This window comes from Podarcis melisellensis (assembly GCF_964234715.1).
Source record: "Podarcis melisellensis genome assembly, chromosome: 16".
Lineage (NCBI taxonomy): Eukaryota > Metazoa > Chordata > Lepidosauria > Squamata > Lacertidae > Podarcis > Podarcis melisellensis.
In genome coordinates this window covers 18,499,857-18,526,879 of record NC_138533.1, presented here as the reverse complement: position 1 = coordinate 18,526,879, position 27,023 = coordinate 18,499,857, and the positions used below count along the sequence as shown (strand labels likewise).

At 46.0% G+C, this 27,023-nt stretch overlaps 3 protein-coding genes across 5 annotated transcripts in view; 1 reads left to right on the top strand and 2 right to left on the bottom strand.

Annotated features, from left to right (window-relative positions):
- VANGL2 (VANGL planar cell polarity protein 2) overlaps positions 1 to 8,783 on the top strand; it is a 44,283-nt gene extending 35,500 nt beyond the window's left edge. For all 3 annotated transcript variants that reach the window (XM_081892414.1, XM_081892415.1, XM_081892416.1), the window contains 4 exons: positions 203 to 339; positions 1,353 to 1,488; positions 1,924 to 2,155; positions 4,402 to 8,783. In XM_081892414.1, coding sequence (XP_081748540.1) covers positions 203 to 339; positions 1,353 to 1,488; positions 1,924 to 2,155; positions 4,402 to 4,662 — 766 coding nt within the window. In that variant the 3' untranslated portion in view covers positions 4,663 to 8,783. The remainder of the gene's footprint in view (positions 1 to 202; positions 340 to 1,352; positions 1,489 to 1,923; positions 2,156 to 4,401) is intronic.
- Positions 1 to 27,023, bottom strand: part of LOC309359044 (SLAM family member 5-like) — a 114,713-nt gene that overhangs the window by 46,621 nt on the left and 41,069 nt on the right. The gene's annotated exons all lie outside the window — the stretch shown is intronic.
- On the bottom strand, positions 12,117 to 26,789 carry LOC309359077 (uncharacterized protein). Its single transcript, XM_081892543.1, has 8 exons — positions 26,400 to 26,789; positions 23,999 to 24,145; positions 19,345 to 19,551; positions 18,279 to 18,539; positions 16,303 to 16,425; positions 15,383 to 15,421; positions 14,956 to 15,002; positions 12,117 to 12,842 (listed from the first exon to the last, which is right to left on the bottom strand). Exons 2-8 carry the CDS (start codon positions 24,048 to 24,050, stop codon positions 12,717 to 12,719), a joined length of 855 nt encoding a protein of 284 aa, XP_081748669.1. The 5' UTR covers positions 24,051 to 24,145; positions 26,400 to 26,789; the 3' UTR covers positions 12,117 to 12,716.

Genomic DNA, 27,023 nt, shown 5'->3' with positions numbered 1-27,023 from the left:
TTCGGAGCTGCCCAGAGCAGCTCTGGGGCAACCCAGCCAGATGGGTGGCATATAAATAATGAAATCATTGCTATTGTTGTATTATTAAAATGAATGAAATAAGTAACAGGCTGCGGGCACTGGAGACTCCATTAATCAACCAGTCAATCGATTATGCTTCCCTTCATCTGAGGACCCCCTTTCCTTCTCTGCCTCCTTGCAGCATCCAGCGAGTTGCTGTGTGGATCCTGGAGAACTACTACCACGACTTCCCGGTCTACAACCCGGCCCTCCTCAACCTCCCAAAGTCCGTTCTCTCCAAGAAGATGTCTGGCTTCAAGGTGTACTCCCTTGGCGAGGGTGAGCGATCCTGGCTCTCTGAATCATAAAATCGTAGACTTGGAAAGGGACCCTGAGGCTCATCTAGTCCAGTGTTTCCCAACGTCTTCAGCTGTTTTTGGACTACAACTCCCATCATCTTTAACTAGCAAGACCAGTGGTCAGGGATGATGGGAATTGTAGTCTGAAAACAGCTGGAGAATCAAGTTTGGGAAACACTGAGCTGGTCCAACCCCTTGCAATGCAGGAGTATGCAGCTTTCCCATATGGGGATTGATTCTGCCACCTGGGCATCATCAGCACTGTGCTCTAACCAGCTGAGCTAGGTGTACATGTGAAGCAGTCTTGCAAATTGTCAGACTGTTGACCCACTCAGCCTGTCAACCTCTTTCCTAGGGCTCTAACCTGTTTCCTTTGGTCTTCTGAATGGGAGGGCTGGGGTTTGAACCCTGCATCATAGGAGCCAACTCCTAGGGGCTGAGGTCCCTTCTCTCTCTCTCTCTCTCTCTCTCTCTCTCTCTCTCTCTCTCTCTCTCTCTCTCTCTCACTCTCTCACTCACACACACACGTACGTTGATGGACATTGCCATTCAAATGGTGTGTGTGCATCATGTCATGTCATTTACAGTGGTACCTCGGGTTAAGTACTTAATTCGTTCTGGAGGTCCGTACTTAACCTGAAACTGTTCTTAACCTGAAGCACCACTTTAGCTAAAGGGGCCTCCTGCTGCTGCCACGCCGCTGTTCTCATCCTGAAGCAAAGTTCTTAACTGAATTATGTGATGTGGGGGTTACCTGTCATGGCTCCCCCCAAAGAATCCTGGGAGCTGTAGTTTATTATGATTTCTGAGAGTTATTAGGAGCCACCCCCCACCCCATTACTCTCCCAGAGTAATATTTCCCAAAGTTTCCTGGAAAAAGAAGATTGATTGTTAAGCCTCCTAACAAACTCTCAGCGCTCTATGTGTGATTGCAAAAGGTGGTGGCCAGAATTTCAAGCCTTCTTGATTCCCTTCTCTGTTCCCGTCCTCCAGAAAACACAACCAACAACTCAACAAGCCAGTCGCGGGCTGTCATTGCTGCAGCGGCACGACGGAGGGACAACAGCCACAATGAGTATTACTACGAGGAGGCTGAGCATGAGCGCAGGGTGCGCAAGAGACGCGCAAGGTATGCACAAAAGGGGGTGGCTGTGTGTTCCTGTTCGTCCCACAGCAGAGAAGAAACTGAGCTTGGCTTGCCAAGTCCTTACAGTTGACATTATGCACTGTAAACTCCTCGAGGCAGAGTTGTGAAATTTATGGAAATTCTGGGAAATCGTGCAGGGCTGACTTCCCTAGCGAACCTAAACTTGTTTCATCGGTTTAACAACTTAAAATGCATTCGTTTTATACAGTAATGGCTTGTGAAATTGTGTTGTTTTTGCACATTTATGAAATTCACACTGCAACCTTTCCTTCCTTCTGCAAACGTTCTGATACCTTTTGCTCCTTTTCCTTCCCTCCACTCCCTCCTCTGCCCTCGCTGTGGCTTTGAGAGGTGAGCATGCGATGGGTTCCGCAGTCCATGGCTTACTATATCACAGGACCCCTCTTGTCCCAACAGGCTGGTGGTGGCTGTGGAGGAGGCCTTCACTCATATCAAACGGCTCCAGGAGGAGGACCAGAAAAACCCGCGGGAGATCATGGACCCGCGAGAGGCGGCGCAGGCCATCTTTGCCTCCATGGCCCGGGCCATGCAGAAGTACCTGAGGACCACGAAGCAGCAGCCGTACCACACGATGGAGAGCATCCTGCAGCACCTGGAGTTTTGCATCACACACGACATGACGCCTAAGGTAGCAAAGGGAGATCAGAGGGCCAGCCGAGATAAATGGCTGTCCTGTTAATGTTATATAGGATTCTTCTACAGAAACTGCATCATATCCCACTAAATTATATGTGGGGCAGACCTACTGAAATTAATGGGCCCAAGAGAGTCATGCCCATTAATTTTAATGGCCCTTGATTAGGATTAATAATGGTGTGCAACCTAGAATATTTGGGTGTGGGTATGTGTCCAAGAGGGACGCAGGTGACATTGTGGGTTAAACCACAGAGCCTAGGACTTGCCGATCAGAAGGTTGGCGGTTCGAATCCTGTGACGGGGTGAGCTCCCGTTGCTCTGTCCCAGCTTGCCAATGTAGCAGTTCGAAAGCACATCAAAGTGCAAGTAGATAAATAGGTACCGCTCCAGCGGGAAGGTAAACGGTGTTTCTGTGTGCTGCTCTGGTTCACCAGAAGCGGCTTAGTCATGCTGGCCACATGACCCGGAAGCTGTACACCGGCTCCCTTGGCCAATAAAGCGAGATGAGCGCCGCAACCCCAGAGTTGGTCACGACTGGACCTAATGGTCAGGGGTCTCTTTACCTTTACCTATGTGTCCAAGAGTCATTGTTGTTGCTATGCCATTTTGGCATAGTTAAGTAAAGCTCTTCTGGATCATAACAAGGCTTGGACCTGGTCTGTTGTCCTGACGGCAGCAGCCCATCCCATAGTTGCATATCCCCATCAGCCAGCATTCAGAGATAGACTGCCTCTGAAATTGAAGGTTCAAATTTAGCTCTTTAAAAAATGGATTTTCTTCTGTTTAAATAATAACACTCAGCAATTTTCCAAAGTGACCTTCAACACTGAGGAAACCCAGACCTTAGCCATTCAGGCTTTAAAGCACAAGAGCAGAGGCAACCTCCCCCAACTTATGGGTCCTTCAAATGTCTGCTTGGACTCTTATCTCTCACCATCCCTGATCACTGGCTGTTGCTGGCTGGGACAGATGGCTTGGGGAAAGGCTGGGTTTATCTTTTGATTTTTAGTCTTCGTTAATTAATGTGGTAGCCACCTTTTTGAAGTATAACAGAATGGTGGGATATAAATATTTTTAGTCATTCCAGGCTTTTGTGTATGTGTGCGGAAGCTGACTTCAGGTGTCTGAGGTATAGAGGAGCCAGAAGCGCTTTGCCCTCATTCAGATGGCCTGCCTAACAGGGGTGTTGTCATGGGGCCAAGTCTCAGTGAGGGCAGTAGCTTCCTGCTTCCCCTAGCACTACCACTGTTCAAATATATGGTAAGGGGTCAATAAACAGGTTCCCAAATGCTTGTTTGGTCTATAAGTCTGAAAGTGCTAAAGATACCTGCTCCAGAGACTGTTGGGTTAAAAAAACCAAAAACACACCAATGGCGCCCCCTAGCAGCGTGAAGCATGTTTGCAAGTACTGTTAAAGTTGGCCTACGCTGCTTCTTGGTGACTCCCCCCAGCTTTTGTAGCCTGCAAACAAGCGCTAAGCTCTTTCAAGCAGGATTTTAGTTTTTGCCATGTGTTAGGCAGTGCGGTTGAATTGGAGTTGGAGGGTGGGGGTTACATATTTCAACTTCAAGTAAAGCTTCATTCATTGGATATTGGATTGTAGGATATTGCCCTTACATTCAGAGCCAGATTACAGATTCCTTGACATGATAGAAGTCTATTAATGACATGATGGAAGTTTGCAAAATTATGCAGGGCATATAAAGAGAGGACAGAGGAAACATATTTCTCCCCTCTCTTGCAACACAGGTGGACCCTCAGTGAAGCTGAAGATAGTAGTAATAATAATAATTTTATTATTTATACCCTGCTCATCTGGCTGGGTTTCCCTAGCCGCTCTGGGCAGCTTCCAGCACATGTAAAAACATAACGTCAAACATTTTAAAAGTACTTATTCATGGGGGGCACAGTTAAACTCTGGAACTCTCTCCCACAGGAGGCAGTGATGGCCACCAACTTTGATGGCTTTAAAAGAGGGTTGGACAAGATTCATGGAGGGAGAGGGCTATCGATGGCTATGAGCCATGATGGCTGTGCTTTGCCTCCACAGTTGGAGCAGCAATGCTTCTGAATTCCGGTTGCTGGAAACCGGAGTGCTGTTGTGCTCGGATCCTGTTCGGGGGCTTCTGTTTGGCCACTGGGATAACAGGATGCTGGACTCGACAGACCATTGGCCGGATCCAGCTGGGCTCTTCCTCTGTTCTTAAGACTTGTCCCTTCTCTCTTTTCTGCCTGCAGGCCTTCCTCGAGCGATACCTGACGGCTGGGCCCACCATCCAGTACCACAAGGACCGCTGGCTGGCTAAGCAGTGGACTCTCGTCAGCGAGGAGCCAGTGACCAACGGCTTGAAGGATGGCGTGGTCTTTGTCCTGAAGCGCCAGGACTTCAGTCTGGTGGTGAGCACGAAAAAGATCCCCTTCTTCAAGCTCTCGGAGGAGTTTGTGGACCCCAAGTCGCACAAGTTTGTGATGCGGCTTCAGTCAGAGACCTCCGTGTGAACTGAATTTGGGGTTTAGGGGCTTGGATGCCAGAGGAGCGATTTGCGACGGGGAGCAGCCTGGTGCACAACACCTGCCTCGTAGGAATTTAGAGGAGATTTCCAAGCTCGGGGTTTGGAAAGAAAAAGACGTTTCCACCAAGTTTTCCTTCCTGGAGTTGGGAGTTTGCACCTACGACCTTACATCTTCTGATGCCGCCATCGATGGACCTTTCTTCACAATGCCAGTGGAGGGGTGGGGTGGGTGGATGTACCCCCTTTTTCTCGTACCTCCTTTTTCATACTTTTTTGGTAGCAAAACTCCCAGGAGCTCAGAAGCTGTGCAAGTGGAAAAAATGGTATCTTCCCCACCCTCCCCCAACCCCTGGCCTGGTCCCGAGTGAAGTGATTGAAATTTATGGTGCCAAATTTTAAGGGCTAATTCCGTTCACTGTCTTCACCAGCATCGCCAAACACGGTTGTGGGTCTGAGGAACCTTCTTGAATGTTTGTTTGGTGTGTTGTTGTTTTTTTTAAAAAAGAACACAAACCGACTCTAACCTCACAGTTCTGGCCTTGGAAATATCACCTGATGCTGTTGTAGTGGTTGCCGTCCATCTTCTCTCGTTCTCTGTGCTTGCACAAGACTTTTGCGGAGTCCCACGAAAGCGAATGCCTGTGGATGGTAGGCTTGTGTGGCTGCTATTTTTTGTAATCTTCATCATTCCGTGGCACATGCAAAAAAAAACCCCAACCCAGCCAGCTCCCCCGAATTTTTGCAAATCCGATCTAAAATCATCCTGTTTCAACTTCCTCTGGGATCTTTCTCTGACTCACGTTTTTAAACACACAAAGACACATTTTGGGGGGAGATGGGGGGAGGTTTTTAAAATGGTGACTTTTTTTTTAAAGATGCTGTTCTCTTTTAAAGGACATCCTGTGTGTTGTAAATAGTTGACTTCTCTAGGGTGACCCAAACTGTCTCCTGGCTGGGTCTTGTCTCCTTGACTCTTCCCTGTGGTTTGACCCTTGGTTTGACTTGAAAGAAGGCTGTTACATTCTGTAGGACTTGGGTATAAGCTGATAAACTGTCCCCCCCTCCCCTTTCTGGAGTGTGAGAGGCTGCTTCTTTTGCACAAGCCCCTTTGAAATGAATGGCAGCCCCCACAAGCGGGTGGGTGTTCCTGTTCATTTTGACAAGGCTTCTGCAGGGAAACTGCCCGGTGGAACCTGCCCTCTTTGAAAACCACAGCAAAATGCCGTGAATTTCAAAGTTCTGGAGCAACCTTGCTCCCTCCACATTGTGGTTTTCCCCCCAGATCCTCACTATTACGTTTTTTTATTTTTTTATTTTAAAAAAGCAGGTTCTCCCCTTAAAATAGCTGCACTGAAGAAAATTATCCAGTGTGAGAAATGGGCAATTTGCAGCTTTGCTCTTCAAGCAGGCCAGCTTTCTGTCTGTTGTGGGGTGGTTTGCCTCCACTCCACCTTGAACAGCTTTGGTGGAGAGACAGAACATCTGGGTGAAGCTGCTGTCTTACCATCCCAGAAAGTAGCCCCCTCCTCCCCTGTTAGTTTCCCCAGGCAACCATCCACCCTGCCTTGAGCTTTCATGCAGCTCCACCAGCCGCCTCAATGCCTTTTGGGAAATCCAAGAACAAAGATGTTGATTGGCTGCCTCCGCCGCCAGAGCCTGATGAGGTCACAGTGGGCCGTAACTCCCATCGTCCTCTTTGTGCATTAAATGTTTATTGTTCTGTCTGGCTATTTCTTCTGGAAGAAATTCCTCCCCCCTCCCACCTTTGCTACAAGGAATATACCTCAGGAGTTTTTCTGCTGAGGTTCTTTCCATAGCTGCGCTGCAGTTTCAACCTACCTAGGGTTGATTTTTTTTAAATAAAATTAATTCTTATTAAAAGTAGGTGTCGGGTTGCTCTCAAACTAATTGCAGTGTGAGAGTTGCTCAAGCCTTCTCTTTTTGTGGGTGGCTCTTCTTGAGGGGGTTTGGTAAGGATGTTGGGGTGAGAAATCTCAAATGGCATCTTTGGCCAGGCTCCTCCCCTCCAGCCATTTTAGACTACAACTCCCATCAGCCTCAGCCCATGCAGTTACTCTAGTTGTGGATGATGGGTTTTGTAGTCCAAAGCAACTGGAGGGCCACAGCCTGGCTAGGGCTGTCAGATTGCATCACTGTGATGTTTAAATTTTATTTCACTGTGATTTTTTTTAAATGTTTCATTTTTATATATATATATATTTGGAGCATGATCCAGCCAGAAGGTGAAGCACTTTCTCAATTATAATTCCCTTTGATTACAGCATCTCTCCTGTTGAAACCAATGTGCAACGCTATGGCTGGATTCTGCCTTTTTAAATTTTAATTATTAAAGGAGGACTTTGAAACGATGTTTCCTTAAGTTGGATCTGTCCGGTTTCGGGTGGGGCCGGGGCTGAGGGGAGTAAGCATTCTAGAACCTTCTTTCCCTGCTGTGATGGAGTCCCACATGCTGAAACTGGAGACTTCCTGATGGAGGCCACTTAGGACCTCTCGGCCACATCTTGGTTTAATGGGCACACCTGAAAATGTGAAGTGCAAACATGATCTGTTGGCTACAGTGGCGACCGGGGGTGGGGGGTGGTCTTGCTGGGGCCAGCTGTAGCTTGCTCCCCATTGGGAAGCCCAGCCTTGCTGATTGTGAAATGGCTTTCAGAAACCTGAAAATGGGGCCTACCTACATTAGTGGGACATTTCCCCCCCCCCCCGCCCCATGTTGTACTGGTGAAGATGTGGCCCCCTTTTCTCTGCCAGATGGCACCTCCTGTTGCGCCATCTCCTGCCCTTTTTTTGCCTTCATTTTTCTACCTATGATATCTGCTTCACTTCTGCCATAAACCTGCTTTAAACTAATGACAACGTCTCCCCCCCCAACCCCTTCTGTATGGCTTAGCTTACGATACATGCAGATCTCCTTGATCTGGCACTGGTGGGTGCTAACACCTCTTCCAGAGCAGCCAAAAGGTGACCTGAGAGCAACGTAGCAGCCTCTTGAACCCCAACCTCAGCCTTCACCAATCTGATGCCCTTCAGATGGTTTGGACTGGGGCTGATGGGAGTTGTAGTCCTAAACATTTGGAAGGCACTAGATTGGTAAAGTCTAGTGGGTTCTCTGTGGCCTCTGGCTGGGTTGGGTCCTGCACCTGTTTAATGAGTTCAGGAAGTCTTAGAGCAGTGGTTACCAAACTTGGGTCTCCATCTCCCACCATCCCTAACTAGCAAGACCAGTGGTCAGGGATGATGGGAACTGTAGTCTATCAACAGCTGAAGGCCCAAGTTTGGGAAACGCTGTCTTAGAGGAAGCAAGAGCTGGTTCTGTATGTACATGTGTGCAGGTGAGCCCATTTCTTAAGAGGCTTCCGGCATGTTATGTAGTGATCCATTTGTGTAGTAATAATTCTCTTGTCTTGGGCGATGTGCTTTCTCTGGCTGGTGGCTGGTCGCATCCTCCTAGGGGTGGTTGCCACTTCGTGGCAAAAGCTCAAAGCGAGCCAGAAGTCACAAAATGCTCACAAGCCCAGGCAGGCACCAAGTTTGTGGCAACACATCTTCGGTGCTTCTCTTCCATTAAGGTGGAGAGATCTTGAATATACAGTGGTCTTTCCAACCTGGTGCTCCATTGCTGGTTTGGCCTGCCATTCCTGTCACTCCCAGGCTGCCGTTCTGTGGTCCTGCTCACATTGCACAACTGTGATGGCTGGGGCTGATGGGAATTGTAGTCCTGCTGGCAGAGCTGGGGAAAGCGGATTTAACCTGCCCCTGCTTGTATCTCTGATCTTGGCCTTCCAGGTGTGACTTCACTGCCATTTCACATTGTCACAGACAAAACAACCCTTCCGGCTTGATCGCAAGTAGTGGTTTGGCAAGAGGACATAGTTTCAGTGGCAGAAATACCACCCACTCCCCCTCTCGTATTGAACATGTAAAATAGAAACTTCTTTCCCCCTGCCTCAAACACACACTGAATTTAGGAAAATACTTTTTTGTTTCTTTTTTAAAGACAGAGTTGGAAAAACCTTGTGCATGCGTGTAGAAAATTGTAAAATGTAAAATTGTTTTTTAATATATAAAATTTTGTTTTTACAGTTTGCAGTGGTACTAAGCATTATTGCAATGTTAGTAAGGTTTTTTTTTTCATAAATCTAGGAAGTAAAACTGTACATTTTTTTTAAAATAATAATAAAATAAACACCTTTTGGAACTTTTGAAATTCCTTTTTCCCCACCCCCTCTTTCCAATATTTACAGGAGAGGTGTGAGATTGAAATGTGTTTCTAGCTCAGCCTAAATCCCCTTTGCAAGTTAAATGTGGAAACTCCAATCTGACCCTTGATAAATATCAAGGACTGTTCTGCTGAGAAATGTGAGGCAGAGTGGATGATAACAGAAGCACCGCAAATCTACTTTCACAGATAAGAGGCTGGCAGGTGATAACCTGCCTAGAGCCATCCAAAAAGTTTAGTTGTGGAACTGGCATTTCAGGTTCCCCATTCACATCACATACTGGTGTCTCTGACTGATTCGTTTATCATTAAAATCACTGTGATAGAAATGGGGTTCTGAGTGGGCCTGAATCTTAGGTAGCAAGTGGCTGGGAGTGGAAGTCTCCTTTGCTTTTTTGCCCTTGTTTGATTTGGTTACAGCTGTTCCTACTGCTTCTTAAAATCCACAACAGCAAACTACGACTCTTTCCCTCAAGCTGCAGGCTGCTCTGAATGCTTCTGCTGACTGCTCTTGTTGCCGTCACTCAGGGCAAAATGCAGCACATTAATGGCTTAATTAAATGCCATTATGGGCAGAGTGCATCTCTCTGGGATGAGGTGGTGGAGCAGGAAAGCAATTGACTGGAAGGTCGCTTCGCTGAGCACAGTGGCTGTCTCAATTGCTGCTGTCAGAGTACGCTGTTCAGTCCGCTGTCTCTTTGCTATCTGAGACAGAATGCTGGGTGAATTCCCTTTTTTTAAAAAAAGGGATGTTTTATTTTATAAAATGGATATACTGCTTGCTTGCAAAAAAAGAAAGAAAAAAAGACAAACCTCAAAGTGGTTTAAAAGAGGAAGAAAACAAAATTATCAGTGAAAACAACTACATAAAACAGTCAAGTACTAATTAAAAACAAATTGAAGCTCATTTAAAGGTACAGTGGTACCTCGGGTTACATAGGCTTCAGGGTTACATACACTTCAGGTTACAGACTCCATTAACCCAAAAATAGTACCTCGGGTTAAGAACTTTGCTTCAGCAGGAGGCCCCATTAGCTAAAGTGGTGCTTCAGGTTAAGAACAGTTTCAGGTTAAGAACAGACCTCCGGAACGAATTAAGTACTTAACCCGAGGTACCATTGTATCTGGGTTGTCTTGTCTAAACAAAGGTGTGTTTTGCAAGCGCTGAAAAGAGCACAGTGAAAGGATCTGCCCTGTGTCAATAAGCAGGGAGTTCCAAAGTTTAGGATTCCTATAACAAAATCAATATCTTATAAATGTGTAATGAGTATTCTGTGGCACCCGTATCATTTCCCGTTCCACAGATTAAAGCAGTCAAGTGTGCATATGGTAAGGTGATCTCCCAGGTAAAACTGGTCTCAAGTGTTGGCATTTGGCTCTCTTCTCTTCCAGCAGTTGAAGCCAAGCACAAGGGTACATCAGTCTTTGCTGACCTGGAGCCCTGAAGATAGTCTGGACTCCCAACTGCTGTCTGCCCTAGCTGTTGGTACAAACTGGCCATAATGCCAGGGAGTTCTGGGAGCTGGGAGTCTAAAACATCTTGGAGGGCTGACGAAGGCTGTGTACCGAAAATGTGGCAATTGAGGGTGTTGTGCACTGCATACCAATAGTGTACAAGCCAGTCCTGCTCTGCCCTGTGCTCTGAAAGATGAGTGCTCAATTGTGGGGTTTTTGCCTAAGACTTAACGGGGGTGTTTTGCCCCGCAGAAAGGAATTAATTTTCAGCTAAATAAACTGTAATTTGGGTGATAATATCAGCAATAAAGGGTTTATAATACAAAACCCAAAAGCACGAGGGGAGGAGTTGAAAAAGAAAAGAGCTCTCATCCATGCTGGCAGATTTATTGAAGCTGGAAAAAAAGATATCCCTAGAGGAATTTAGGATCAGCCTTAAAAGGCTGTTGTCAGAGTAGTCTTTTTATCTATTGCTTATCACACGAAACAATGGAGATTCAATTAATTCCTGCTTCTACACATCTTTACACCCTCCAGTGACTGTGTTTATAATAGCTGGATTGCAATTGCAAGGATCTCCGAGCAGCCTTGAATGCCATGTTACTGAACTCACTGGTTTGCTTGCTCTGCAAGAGCATGTCTCATACAGATTTTTTTTTAATCCAAGAGGGCGTCTATTCTGTTGGCTAAATATTTGAAGAACCTTAAGAGGAGCCTTGCTGGATCTGGTCAATGGGCCATCTAGGCCAGCAGCTTGTTCTCCCAGGGACCAGCCACGTGCCTCTGGGAAGCTTTGCAAGCAGGATATGAGCACAAGAACACTCCTGTGGTTTCCTGCAATTGGGATTCAGAGGCATACCGTGCCCTGAAGGCTGGCTTGGGGGTTGTTTCTGATGCCTAGGACTTCACCAGCCCTGCGCTCAGTAAGTGGGAGAAGGGGGCCCTACACGAGGATGAATTTTGAAATCCCACATGTACATCTATATGCATACAGAACCCCTTCTCAAGTGTGCCAGTGGGGGGCTGGCTACCAGGTGCAGTGGGAGTTGGGGCTGGCTGCAAATTCCTCACAAATAGTTTAAAGGTGTTTATGGGATTTACGGATTACCTGAACCCCACTTACCTGCAGCTCATAGTGAGCATGTGGAATGTCAAGCTCATATATATGCATTTATGTACATGTCCGTTGCACAGGAAAAAATAAAGATTGACATCAACGTTTGGACACTCATACAAACTTTACTATTATTGTTTAGGTCCAAATTATGCACTTAGGTTGGGTAGAAGGGGTGGATGAAGATGTTTAGTTTGTCCCCCTTCTCTCTTCCATATGCAACTCAAAAGGACAAGTTTTTGCAAATATCAACACAATAAGAAAAAAAATCACTAAACATACATGTGCAGAGGGGTACTGTCTCATCCCTAATTCTTATTACCAAAGTATATGATAGAATCAGAGTCAGAAGGGACCCTGAGAATCATCTATCCCTGCAATGCAGGATTTCATAAATTTAATACAGTGGTACCTTGGTTCTCAAACTTAATCCAGTCCAGAAGTCCATTCGACTCCCAAAACGTTCGAAACCCAATTTGCGGCTTCCGATTGGCGTAGGTGCCCCGGAAACAATAGCTGACAGCCACATCAGACGTTCAGCTTCCGAAAAACATTTGAAAACTGGATCACTTCTGGGTTTTTGGCGTTCGGGAGCCAATTTTTTCATTAACTAAGCCATTCGAGAACCAGGTTCCACTGTATTTAAATTTTTATTTTAATATTGTCACCCCAGTGATGTTGTTACACTTGCGTTTGTTTAGTTTGTGTTCGTGAATAATAAAAATGCAACAATAAAAAAGAAACACCGGCTGTCTGCAGACCTAACTGCCAGGTAAGAGAGTACAATCATTGAGACCAATGACAACTCCCACAAGCCAACCTTTTCTGAGCCAAGGCAAAAGCAGGGCTGCGTCTCCTCAGGAAGAAGTGGAGAAGGTGGAATGCAGAAGAATATTCAGTAGTTGGGGGTAATAAATTAGTGTTTTTGTCCCTGAAGAAAGACTCGTTGAAAAATGTGGGCACAATGGCTAGTTTATAAATATCTGGCTTAAAAAAAAATCATTCAAAAGTTCAATAAATGCTTCCTCTTGCACTCATGGATTGACTGTGTGTGTGTGAGATGTCTCAAGCGGGGCTCCAATCCTACTTTAAGCTGAACGCATGCCATAATTAAAATCAATAGTATGAATTGAAGCAACTGCTTCAAGGCTCCCATATGTTGGTAAGATGTGTTGGAAAGAAGAGCTTTTCACCTGCCCTGTAGAAAAGGAACTTGGATGGGCCTCCTGGGTTAGGGAAGTCCACATTTTGCCTGCACATCTGGCTGGTGGCCCTGTGTGCTTGAAGCCGCTTCGTTATCATTTATTGTTGGTACTTGCACCATTTCCAGAGGCTCCTCAGGAATTGGCTTGAAGGCCTGTGGGGGGAGGAGAACAAAGAAATGCAAAAGCAAAAAACCGATAAAATTCCCCTTCCTAGAAACACGGGAGGCGCTTGTGGCTATTTTGGAACACAAATGGTCCATAAACTCCACCGTAAACCCACCATAGACTCCACCGTGGGAGCAGGGCCAGGGCGGGAGAGTGCTAGAGTTCTGTCTAGTCAAGTTGAGTGGGATCAATTCCAATCTGTTACCTCCGAGGATGTGGACAGGCTGCTTGGACGAGTGAAACCAACCACCTGTCTCCTGGATCCTTGCCCATCCTGGCTTATAAAAGCTAGCCGGGAAGGACTGGGCGATGGGCTTCGTGGGGTGGTGAATGCTTCCCTCCGTGAGGGAGCCTTCCCAGACCCACTGAAAGAGGCGGTTATTAAACCGCTTCTTAAAAAATCATCTTTAGATGCGGCCACAATGGCCAACTATCGCCCAGTCTCAAATCTTCCATTCTTGGGCAAGGTGATAGAGCGAGCGGTTGCTGAACAACTCCAGGCACGCCTGGAAGAAGCGGACCATTTGGATCCCTTCCAGTCGGGATTCAGGCCTCATCATGGGACTGAAACTGCCTTGGTCGCACTGGTTGATGATCTCCAGCGGGCTAGGGACAAAGGTGAGAGCTGTTTCCTAGTTCTGCTGGATCTCTCAGCGGCATTTGATACCATCGACCATAACATCCTTCTGGACCGTCTTGAGGGGCTGGGAGCTGGGGGCACTGTCCTACAGTGGTTCCGCTCCTTCCTCCTGGGCCGTGTTCAGAAAGTGGTGGTGGGGGATGAGTGTTCAGACCCCTGGGCTCTCACTTGTGGGGTGCCTCAGGGTTCTGTCCTCTCCCCCATGCTTTTCAACATCTACATGCAGCCACTGGGAGAGATCATCAGGAGGTTTGGGCTGGGTGTTCATCAGTATGCAGATGATACCCAGCTCTACCTCTCTTTTAAATCAGAACCAGTGAGGGCAGTGAAGGTCCTGTGTGAGTGTCTGGAGGCGGTTGGAGGATGGATGGCGGCTAACAGATTGAGGTTGAATCCTGACAAGACAGAAGTACTGTTTCTGGGGGACAGGAGGCGGGCAGGTGTGGAGGATTCCCTGGTCCTGAATGGGGTAACTGTGCCCCTGAAGGACCAGGTGCGCAGCCTGGGAGTCATTTTGGACTCACAGCTGTCCATGGAGGCACAGGTCAAATCTGTGTCCAGGGCAGCTGTTTACCAGCTCCATCTGGTACGTAGGCTGAGACCCTATCTGCCTGCGGACTGTCTCGCCAGAGTGGTGCATGCTCTGGTTATCTCCCGCTTGGACTACTGCAATGCACTCTACGTGGGGCTACCTTTGAAGGTGACTCGGAAACTACAACTAATCCAGAATGCGGCAGCTAGACTGGTGACTGGGAGCGGCCGCCGAGACCATATAACACCGGTCTTGAAAGACCTACATTGGCTCCCAGTATGTTTCCGAGCACAATTCAAAGTGTTGGTGCTGACCTTTAAAGCCCTAAACGGCCTCGGTCCAGTATACCTGAAGAAGCGTCTCCACCCCCATCATTCTGCCCGGACGCTGAGGTCCAGCGCCGAGGGCCTTCTGGCGGTTCCCTCATTGCGAGAAGCAAAGCTACAGGGAACCAGGCAGAGGGCCTTCTCGGTAGTGGCGCCCACCCTGTGGAACGCCCTTCCAGCAGATGTCAAAGCAATAAACAACTACCTGACATTCAGAAGACATCTTAAGGCAGCCCTGTTCAGGGAAGTTTTTAACGTGTGATTTTACTGTATTTTTGGTTTTTATGGAAGCCGCCCAGAGTGGCTGGGGAGGCCCAGCCAGATGGCGGGGTATAAATAATAAATTATTATTATTATTATTATTATTATTATTATTATTATTATTATTAACATATAATTATTGATTTGAACTGCTTCATGAGGCAGTCTTGCTTGAAAACTGGAACAGAAGGGTTTTGAAAATGAACAAGCACCCCTTGTGTTGTTACTCCTTTTCTACATGGCTCTTTTTCACAAAGTGCTATGATGCCTTCCTACAATATTTTGAAAGGAGGCAGTGGTTTGGTCCCTCCTTGCCAGGGGGTAATATAAAGCCAAATTACCTCAGGATTCAGCTGCGTTGCCTCTTCTGGAATAGGAAAGTCGGAATCTGCAAATCAAAAGTTAAAGATTGACAATTATCTACAACAGCTGTGGGTAAGTTTTGGCCTTTGAGGCATCACTGAACTACAACTCCCATCAGCCCCAGCAAGTATGGCCAAGGGCATGGGATGATGGGAGCTGTAGTTCAGTGGCACTTGAAAGGCCAAAGCTTCCCCACACCTGATCTGCAGTCAACCCTCAGCTCTGAGCATCTCCCACCTCCAGTGATGGGATACAAATACTGGCTTGACTTTGGAGACTGTTGTCAAGATTGTTGAGGTAATATAGGCAGAACGAATTTCAAGGTGCTCTGTAGAGGCTTAGCAATGTAATAAAACATGGCTCTACTGGACTTGTTAAAAAAGCTCTGCATGGATGTTTTCGTACCTGATGATTCAATGATAGATACTGTCCTGCTATGGCTTCCTATGGAGAGAGAGAGAGAGTATATTCATTTAGTAGTACTGAGAATAAATCTTGTGTGTGTGCACAGCAGTATTTTCTGCACAGGGAGGATGAAGTGCAAGATCTAAAAATAGACTGTATCTATTTTTAAATCCTTGAAGAATTTAAGAGAATCAATTTAGTTATTCACCTGAGCAGAATATATATTCCTTGAGTGATCACACCAAGGCATTGTGAATTTGCAACAAAGGATGAACTCTCTGACACCGGGTGGCACAGCACAGCATATCTGTCAACCTGATGCCTACCAGATGTTTTTGCTGGCAACTGTTGGCTTCACCCAGTGTGGTTCTTGTGCTAGTTGGGACTAATGGAAGTTGCAGTGTCGAGGAAGCAGAGTTGTAGCACGCGCTCATGTCCACCCACCAGGGGGCTCTGTAACTCAAAGGCTCTCCTTCCACCCCCACCTTTCCTAAGGATGGCTATTTTGGCCACAATCACACCAAGAATTTTGGGAGCTGTAGGGCAATGAGAGTTGTTAGGAGACCCCTAGAAGAGGCGGACTTAGGGCAGAGCCTTCGGGGCACCACGGGGGGCTCCGCAGCTATGAGCTAGAATGGAAGATGAGAGGCGGAGGGAGGCACCAAATTGTTATGTTGCACAGGGTGTCGCTGAAATTTCAGACCTGCCCCCCAGGTCCGCCACTGCCCCATGTCCCCTTGTGGAGCTACAATTCCCAGAGTGGTTTAACAACCAATCCCTCTTCTCAGGAAACTCTGAGAATTGCAGCTCTGGGAGGAAAATAAGGGGGCCTCCTAACAACTCTCAGGGCCCTTAACAAACAAATCTTGACATGAAGCCATGAAGTTTCTTTGCTAAGCAAATGAAGCGCCAAGTCTCACCTCTTCCTCTCTTCCTTCTGTACATGAGGAACAGGATCAGCAACAGGACCAGAACAAGCAAAAGTGGAACTAAGTACTTAACGTACAAGAATGTCGGTGCTTCTTGACTGAGAGTTGAAGGATCTGGAGTAACAGATGGAGTGAATAAGAGTGAATTTCAGATTACATATGGCAAGCAAAATTTGCTGGGTGTTGTAAATATCTCCTAATGGACACTGCAATGCCCATCAGCCACCACCAGAATGTCCATATCGCCATGCTGGCTGGGGCTGATGGGAGCTGTGGTCTAAAATGGCCAGCGGGCACCAGGTTGGTGAAGGTATCCCTAAGGTATCCTTGCCACAAACTACTCAAGCATTTTAAGGAGGGTTTAAGCAGTGGGAGACCACAAGTACCAAGGAATTTCTCCTGTGGCTCATTTAAATGCATGGCTGTTGTACCAATAATGGTCCACCAGGTATTGATGCTAAGCTGGTTTCTTTTGGACTCTGAACTCTCCCACTTCCTTTGCTCGTGGGCTGTGGCTCAAATGATGCATTTCATGGGATTCCATTACAGTGGTACCTCGGGTTAAGTACTTAATTTGTTCCAGAGGTCCGTTCTTAACCTGAAACTGTTCTTAACCTGAAGCACCACTTTAGCTAATGGGGCCTCCCGCTGCTGCCGCTCCACCGGAGCATGATTTCTGTTCTCATCTTGAAGCAAAGTTCTTAACCCGAGGTACTATTTCTGGGTTAGCAGAGTCTGTAACCTGAAGCGTATGTAACCTGAGGTATCACTGTATTATTTCCTCTTCGACTTTTCTTTAAAGTCCTGAGCAATCGGGGTCTCAGGGCACTTCCAGACTGTCGCTGTTTTGAGATGGGAATTATATACAGGGGTGCCTCAGGTTACATACGCTTCAGGTTATATACGCTTCAGGTTACAGACTTCACTAACCCAGAAATCATGCTACGGGTTAAGAACTTTTCTTCAGGATGAGAACAGAAATCGTGCTCCGGCAGTGTGGCGGTAGCAGGAGGCCCCATTAGCTAAAGCGGTGCTTCAGGTTAAGAACAGTTTCAGGTTAAGAACGGACCTCCGGAATGAATTAAGTACTTAACCCAAGGTACCACTGTACAGTGGAACCTCGGTTTTCGAACATAATCCGTTCCAGAAGACCGTTCAACTTCCGAAACATTCAAAAACTGAAAACTCAATATGGAAGCCTCAATACAATAAGAAAACTCAAAACAGAAACCACCTTAGAAGTTTGACTTCCAAGGCGCATTCGAAAACAGAAGCATTTACTTCTGGGTTTATGGTGTTCGGGTTCCAAATGATTTGTTGACGGAGACGTTCAAAAACCGACACTCCACTGTAATGGCAAATTCTGGTTGCACATTTATCAGGAGGCAGAAGAAGCCCTTCCCAGCAGAGGAAGGCTGGCTGGATGGAAGGAAGAGACTGCTTAACCTCGTCCCTGCTGGTCATTTCCCAGCTCAGAATCGCCCTCCTCAATCCACTTTTTTATCTACAGATTAAATACATGAGGAAGCTACAGAAACCCAGAATTGTCGCCTCCTCATTGGGAAGGGCCATTTTGAGCTGGAAAAGAAGGAGTGCGAAAGCAGTCTCTATACTTTCTGGTAGCCTGAGCTTGTCTAGGATAATTTTAGGATTTTTAAAATGCCACCCCGCTACCCAGAAACAAAATATGGGTTTGTGTTTTGGGGCAAGTGGGGTGGGGTTTTGAGGTGCCTGATGTGACTCAGGTGTGAACATTCCATGACATCATGCCCACTAAGCCAATAGTAAGAGATGCAGAGAAGAGTGGCCTTCCCTGTAGCCAGGCAAGATATAACCACTAACAGTCACATTTTAAGTCTCTTGGGAATAGACTGCCACCCCCACCCCACCCCCACTTTACAACACAGTGTTGATGTGGGCTTCTGTGCATCTCCCTTGTGGAAATTCAATATGGCAGTTTGCCTCACCATGGCAGTGATCTCTCAGGGAAACGGTGCTGGAGTTTTGACTCTGCTTGTTGCGCACAGTGCAGGTGTAATCCCAGGTTTGATCTGGGGGCTTCTGGGTGATGTGTAGAGATGGCTCCTCAGAGAGAACCGTCCCCATTTCAGAAGTCGACCAGGCGTAAGTCACGTCCTCTCCTTCCACTCCAGTTACCACACAGTTCAAGGTGACATTGCAGGTCCCATTCGTTGAGTGGATGGCGATGGCTGGCTTCAGCAGCCTTCCTTTGGGAGAGAAAATTAGGAAATTCAGTCACTTCATGTGCTGGACAAAATGTTTTTGAATAACGAATCCATTTCATACTTGGGGCATTGTGGTAAAACTGAGCCTTTGCTGGAGCAGACCAAATGTCAACATAGGACAGTGGGCAGACAAGAGACTTCAGGGAATTCAGTAAACAGCCCTTGCCCAATGTATGCCCTCAGCACCTGGTAGGCAGGGATATGCCTCCGAAAATGGAGGTTCTGTTTAGCTATAATGCCTAATATTTAGTGACTGATAAGACTCTCCTGTGAGATGAGATAGATTATTAGCTTTGTGTTCATCAACTTATAGGCCACATTCACATCATACATTTAAAACACTATTGTAATGGTAAAGGGACCCCTGACTGTTAGGTCTAGTCGCAAACGACTCTGGGGTTGCAGCGCTCATCTTGCTTTACTGGCCGAGGGAGCCAGCATACAGCTTCCGGGTCATGTGGCCAGCATGACTAAGCCGCTTCTGGCAAACCAGAGCAGCGCACGGAAACGTTGTTTACCTTCCCACCAGAGTGGTACCTATTTATCTACTTGCACTTTGACGTGCTTGGTACCACTCTATAAACAGTCAGAGCTTCCCCCAAATGATTATGGCAATTGTTGTTAAGGGCACTGAGAGTTGTTAGGAGGCCCCTATAAACCTCATGGAGTGACAGTTCCCCCAAGTTCCCTGTGAAGAAGGATTGACTGTTAAACCACTCTGCGAATTGTAGCTCTTAGAGGGGAATCGGGGGTCTCCAACACACACATATGCACATCTGGCACTTACTGCCTTGATATTCTGTTTCGCTCTTTACAGTGGGGTCAGGCAGCGTAGTGATGATACCCAAGACTCCATTGGAGGGGTCTGTTCTATTATACGTTGGCCACAACGTGAAGGACTCGTTTTGTTGCTGTGTCGCATTGACAAACTCAGCTTGGAGATGTTTTGTTTGGCCATCTTTGGAGGGATGTTCTGATTCCTCTGCTTGATGAGCTAGATTAAGAAAGGAAGGAATGTTAACGACGGTGATGTCTCGAATATGCCTTCTGATGAAGCAGAATGTTTGTTTGTTTGTTTGTTTCATAAAAATAGAACATTGCTTGATTGCAAACAGACCCAAAACTCTCAGAGTGGTTTACAACAATAATAAAACAAATAAAATTATCAGAAAAACTGTCCAAAACAACAATAAACACAGAAAAACCAGCAATAAACTAAAAACAGATTTAATGATGATGATAATAATAATAATAATAATAATAATAATAATAATAATAATAATAATAATAATAAATTATTCATACCCCCGCCCATCTGGCTGAGTTTTCCCAGCCACCCTGGTCAGCTTCCAATAAAATATCAAAAATACATTAAAACATCAGTCATTAAAAACTTCCCTAAACAGTTCCCTAAAAGTCAGGTAGTTGTTTATTTCCTTGACAGCTGATGGGAGGGCGTTCCACAGGGCGGGCGCCACTACCGAGAAGGCCCTCTGCCTGGTTCCCTGTAACCTCACATCTCACAGTGAAGGAACTGTCAGAAGGCCCTTGGAGCTGGACCTCATTGTCTGGGCTGAACGATCGGGGTGGAGACACTCCTTCAGGTATACTGGGCCAAAGGCGTTCAGGGTCAGCACCAACACTTTGAATTGTGCTTGGAAACATACTGGGAGCCAATGTAGGAATGTGAGCTCCAACAGTCCAAAGATAATTGGAAAGCTTTTTCCATTTCTTTCCTCCTTGCAGAGAAATATTTGAGGTCAATTTGGGAGAGTCAAAATGGCTTCAGGATTGCTCTTCTGTACTATTTCAGACATATGGTTTATGAAGATTTATTCCATGTCTGAGATCTTAGAATTCTTATAACTGGATCCATAACAACACACAGCATTCCCAAGATACATTTGGGCAGTGTCCCATGTTAAACTTCAGCCATGTTTTGAAAGCTGAGAATATGGGAGAGTTTCCATCCGAGTTTATACCAGTGGTAGAAACCAGCCAATCCACCAACCAAACAGCCGGCCGATCATTAAACAAAATATAGTACAAAATATAAAGTATCACAACCTCAGGAGAACCAAGTATTAATTATTAAACATGACAAGCTAGAAACTAATAGTCATAGCAGATCTGAGAGCTGTGACAACATTCAGATATGTTACTGCCTGTTTGGTAATAGATTAATTAGAGTCCTCAAGGAAGATGATCAAACAGTTCTCTAAGGATCAACCATACTGGATGTGCAGCAACAATTCTCCTCATCACATGGAGGAATAATACTATCCACTTCAGCTATCCCAGAATGAGGGAGCTGGTTGGCAGTTTGGCCATCTGCATAGGCTGAGTAGGGATCTAACAAGGGGACTGCCTCCCCCTCCAGAGATCCCAGTTTGCCCCCAAGATTGAGGGGGCCGGGCACATGTTGTGTGCATGAGACGCCACGCACATCACGCATCGTGCACGTTACCTCATGTGCATTGCGTGTGTGCAAAGCGCCTGTGATTCTGGAGGAGCCAGCCACTGGAGCTGCAACACTCAATGTGTGTTGTGTGCAGGGCCGCCTCAAGATTGGGGCCCCCCTTAAAATAAATATTGAGGGGGCCAAGGTGCCTTTGACCCCCTAGTGCGCCGGCCCTCCTCTTTTTCAGGCAAGGAAGACCATCCCCCTCTGGCTGCCCATCCTTGTACAATTCAAGGGGATGAAGCGACCATTTTCCTAAAGCAACAGTCCCTGCAAAAGTGGGATGGCAAAATCCTTCTCCTGGGTATCCAAGTGGGCAGGATCTCTTTGGTACCCAATTCTCTTTTGTTGCAAGAATGCAAGTCAGCTATTTCTGAAAACAATGAGTACTGGGGAGCCCCTGGAACATTAGCTGTGTGAATATTCTCACCTCAATTAAAACTATCTTAATGCAAGGAGGTGGGATTGGCAGGGATTTGCAGAGCGAAAGCTGGCAGCTTTGCCAGCTGGCTCATTAACTTCTCTTTAATGTTCCTGCTTTGAGCAGCACTCCTGGGATCCTGAGGCCACTCGGGGGCCCACATTTCCGTACTTGGAGGGCAACTCTTGTTCTGTGCAAAGCCTCGCCTCTTCCCCATATGCAAAGCAGAGATAACTCAGTACTCCTAAGAGGGCTGCACGGAGAACATGCAGCTTTCTAAAGCTTCTTTGTTTGAAATTTGTTTGAAATTTCCCTGGAACAAATGCACACACAGAGACCTAAAAGCAGGACATCGTCCTCAGCACTAATACTACAGCATCAGCGGTCCATTGACCCCATTGCTCTTGAAAGTTTCTTGAGAAGTTCGGATTTGAAAAAAGGAAAAACCAGCAGATTTCTACACATTAGGGTTTGAATGAAGATATGTTTGTGAGCTGTATAAGGGTGTTAGAAGATGGCTGGATCAGACCCATCTAGTCCGGCACCCTGTTCTCACAATGGCCTTCCAAATACCTCTACTGGGAGGTCTGCAAGCAGGATCTGAGCACAAGATCACTTTCTTCTCCCCACTTGCAAATTTCTAGCAAGTGCTTGTTAAGTGTGTGGGGAAGGGGGTCATACTGGAAAGCTGGAAATTCGAAGGCAGCTCCCATTTGGCTCCATCTGCATGTCATGAACCAGCGACAGAGGAGCAATGGGACTTTGGGTTGCTTCCTTTATTCTTGCACAGATCTGCTCCGGCCTGCATGCCTGGGCTTCTTGCAGTTTGTTGCCGTTACAAAACAGTAGTCCCACAAAACCACAAACGTTTGTTCTTTGGGATTGTTTGCTGCCTCATCCCAGCCTGGCATATGGAAGAGGCTGATAAGAGGGCATGTTGAAAAACCGTCATCTTCAGTCTAGCAGTTCGAAAGCACAAAAAAGTGCAAGTAGATAAATAGGTACTGCTCCAGCGGGAAGGTAAACGGCGTTTCCGTGCGCTGCTCTGGTTCATCAGAAGCGGCTTAGTCATGCTGGCCACATGACCCGGAAGCTGTACACCGGCTCCCTCGGCCAGTAAAGCGAGATGAGCGCCGCAACCCCAGAGTCGGCCACGACTGGACCTAATGGTCAGGGGTCCCTTTACCTTTTTACACCTTACATTTAAAGCACGACCAGTGTTTAAAGCACATGGCGTCCACCAAAGAACGTTGGGAACTGTAGATTGCCGGGAATTATAGTTCTGTGAGAAGAGAAACTACAGTTCCCATAAATGTTTGGTGGAAGTCATGTGCTTTAGATGTGCATTGTTAAATGTGCATTAAATGTAGCCCTATTTTACCTGCTCCTTTCTTAAATTGTAGCTTATGGCAGAAATGGAATGTATTTTTTAAAACAACAACAAACCCCGAGCAGCAGGGTTTCCAGAGGAATCTCTGGCCTGAGCAATGGACAATCAAATCAAAATTAGACACACCACATGGCATTTTAAAAGGTGAGAAAACATGCAATATTTGAACTATCAGGTTGTGAAGCTGAGTGCTTTTTACACTTTATTTCATTTTTAAGGTGCAAACAATTAAATTTGCAAGCAGATTCCAGCTGGGAAATTTTGGAGGAATTACCCCCTCCTGCTCAAAGTGATTTTGGTGTTTAATCAACCACTCCCACATGAACAGCAACCCACAAAGCACTTTGCACTCTCTCAGAGGGCTACTTGCTCTGGGAATCCAAGTTAGTTTTGCACAACTAAAGTGGACTAAAGTACTCTGTTGCAACAAATCCGCTTCTGTGGGAACCCAAAGCAACTTTAACCAGAAGTGTTGCCATCCAGCTCCCATAAGTGGGAGTTGTCACATCCATTCTGCTGCAACTTAAAAGAATAATAATTAAAAAATCTGTGCTTGTAGTTGTAACAAACTTAGATAAACCACTTTGTGAGGTCTGCCTGAAAAGCACCATATAAACATTGTAAGTAAATAATAGGACATATAATCTCTGTGTATGCAAGTCAGGAAGGATGCTCAGACACATAACCTACCCACCAACCCCAGAATGAGTGCTCATGAGAAAGCAGGCCTTTTCTATCCTTCATTGCAAGCAAATCAGGATATACGCTCAGTGAACAGGTCATCACACCACCTGCCTGTCCCATGACTGCGTTTTCTGGACCTTCTGATTGGACAGCTCCTTCCCTTTGAGAGTCAGTGAACCCAAAGATCCTCCATTGCCTCAGCCCAGCTGCCTCCACTTCCCCTCTGATGTGTGGGTGTTGAACCACTGCGCAGCGTATTTCCCATAATTCTTTGGAGGAAGTGGTATAAGACCCCAAAGTGCTGATCCATGCTAGAAGTCCTCCTGCTGGTCAGATGTTCTTAAACCACCACCACTGTCCCTGTCTTTTCCTGTTCTGCAGCTGAGTGTAGAGACAGAACTCAGCCAGATAAAGGAATTGGGCTGCTTGCCTTTTGGAAAGCACATGTCCTACAATCCTGTGAAGTTTCTGACTTCGGAACTCACCTGTCAGGGGAAATAGCAGCACAATCCAAAGCCATCCTCCATGGGTCTGCATTGGAGTCTGTTTTCTGCCGCTGATTCTAGAGCAAAACCTTGTGAACAATTTAGAAAGCAGCAGCTTCCTCCTTTTCTATCTCCGCTTCCTCTTAACTAGAGAGTTAAAAGAAGAAATGCTGTAGAAATACTACAGATGATGAAGGCAGGCCAGGGATTCACAGGGTGTGGACATTTGTTTTCTTGAACTTTTTTTTAAAAAAACACACACGCCAAAAACAGCCTCCAGGAAGTTTCAATGGCCATGTAAACACACGAAGCTGCTAACGGGTAATGAGTCAAATAATCACTCCCTCTGTATTGAGAGCCAGTGTGGTGTGATGGTTAGAGTGTCGGACTAGGACTTGTGATACGGAAGGGGGGGGGCATGACTTCTTCACCTTCTTCTTCGCTACAATATATCCATTTATTTCCAATTGTCAATGTCAAAAGGGACTAAAATCTATAAAATTCATAGAAAATCAATGTGCCATTTTGCTCAATTTCTCTAGGACTCCATGACACCTCCCCTGTCCTCCATAATCCCTCAAGCAAGGTGTCAAGACCCTAATCCTGTCAAATCACTATGCCAGTACATGGACCATTGTCTTCTCATCACCGGTACTCAGGATGTGCTTATCTGCGCATATCTCCAGCTCTGCATATTCCCCCCTCCCTCCTCCATATGTTAATCCTGTGTAACCCAACCTCTTCTTAATGTATTCATGATGTAACTGGGATGTGTTTTGCACTGTATTCTGGGGCATGGAGGGAAGTTTCAAAAGTTCATGTCGCCCCTTTCTCGCTGTTCAATCTCGCCTTGAACCTGTTGCGCAATAAACTTGGCTCTTCTGCAGCTTGCTCCTGTCTCCAGCTGAGCTCATTTTCCTCTGCAGGGACCCGCGGACTTAGTCTGACGAGCTGGGTGGCAGAGCAGCCTCGCACCCAGATTGTACCGTAACACTTGGGAGACCAGGGTTCAAATCCCCCACTCAACCATGAAGTTGGGAAGCCAGTCAATGCTCCCAGCCTTACCAAATTATAGGGTTGCTGTAGGGATTAAATGAGGAGAGACCTGTCTGTGCCACCTTGAGTTCCTTGGATGAAAGAAGGTAGGATATAAATTCAATCCATTATTCTGCAAGTGATTAATGGGTTGAATTCCTTGTTTAATGGCGAATTTTGGATATAGCAGAGATGTAAAAGATTTGGATTACAGTATTATAAAAGATGCAGGAGGAAATGATTAACAATAGGACCCACAAAGGGGAGGAGGGAAGTCCGGGAGATTATGTTGTATGTTGGATATGTGATCGTCAAATTTGAAAAACCAATTTAAAAAATATATCAATCAATTAATTGTCTGCTCCAACTGCCTGAGGCTCTCCAAGATCTCCCTCATTACCAACTCCTTGAGATCCTTTTTTAGATGGAGCTTTCTCCATCCCAAGCCTGCATTCTGCTGCTAAGCACTGTGTTCTCCTCTCAGCAGGAGAAGTGGCAGGGAAATGGCTGGCTTAATATTTTTTCTGTGATTTTTCTGCTGAAGCTCTGCCTCCGTTGCCCAGCAGCTTTTTGCTTTGCAGCGGAAAAGATCCAGGGGAGAAGGTGAAGTTGTCCATCTCTCATTCTTGGAGGAAGAGGAAGAGAAAGAGAAACTGTATATAAGATCCCCCCTGGAGGTGCTAAGTGTCAAAGACGGTGTAAATATCAGACTTTGAAAAGTTGGTAGCACTAGATCAAGTTCATAAATCTTATTTAATTAATTAAACTAAATAGTTTTAACTGGTTTTTTAATAATTAATGTGCAATTAATTGTTGATGCACCAGAAGAAGTGATTGGTCTGTGCAGAAGTTCCCTTTTGCCTTGCCTTGCCTTGCCTTGCCTTGCCTTGCACCCCTGCCTGCCTGCCTGGTTCAGAACCCAGTTGAAAATTTGATCTTACCCACTGAATTGAAGCTCAGTTAAACAAAAACTCTCTTCAGATTTTCTGTACATCTGATAAGATCCAATTCAGTGGACAAGGCACAGAGCTGCGGGGCAATGAGAAAAGTTATGGGGTCATCACTCTGCCCCAGCTTCTACCATCTGAAGGCAGCCCTGTTTATGGAAGTTTTTAATGTTTGATGTTTTATTCTGTTTTTAATCTGTTGGGAGCTGCCCAGAGTGGCTGGAGAAACCTAGCCAGATGGGCGGGGTATATTATTATTATTATTATTATTATTATTATTATTATTATTACCAACCTAGCAGTTCAAAATCACACCAGTCCAAAATCACACCAGTACAAGTAGGTAAATAGGTACCGCTGCGGTGGGAAAGTAAACAGTGTTTCCGTGCACTCTGGTTTTCGTTGCGGTGTCCGCTTACGCCAGAAGCGGTTTAGTCATGCTAGCCACATGACCCAGAAAGCTGTCTGTGGACAAACGCCAGCTCCCTTGGCCTGAAGTGAGATTTGTGCCGCATCCTATAGTCATCTTTGACTGGACTTAACCATCCAGGGGTCCTTTACCTTTTACGATCAAAATGTGGGTGAACCCTTAACTGGACTCTGGCAAGACAAAAAAAACATGCAAATACACCTGACCAGCATCTTTTGGAGTCTGCTGTGTATCCAAAAGGAACATCAGGGGAGAACTGGACCACCCTTGCTGAGCTGGGCAAGTCTGTTGATTTCAGTCCCCCCTCCATTTCTCATTTTTCCAGTTTTAAGTTAAGCTCTTCACACTTTCACATCAGTTTATGATTTTTTGAAAATCCACCAACATTTCAGTGCAAAGTTCTGTTAATATACTTTTTTTCTATAATGCATTATTGTATGTTATTTTCACTTTCACATTTTCATTTCTACGAACACTTTACCCTGGCATATAATTTTTTTTTAACATATTACTGGAGAAGTGCACTGCAAAACTTAAAGAAATGCAGATTTTGAAAGATGACTGTTGCTTGGTTCTTGAAAAGTGTGAATTATGCAAGGTTGCCTTTAGAAGC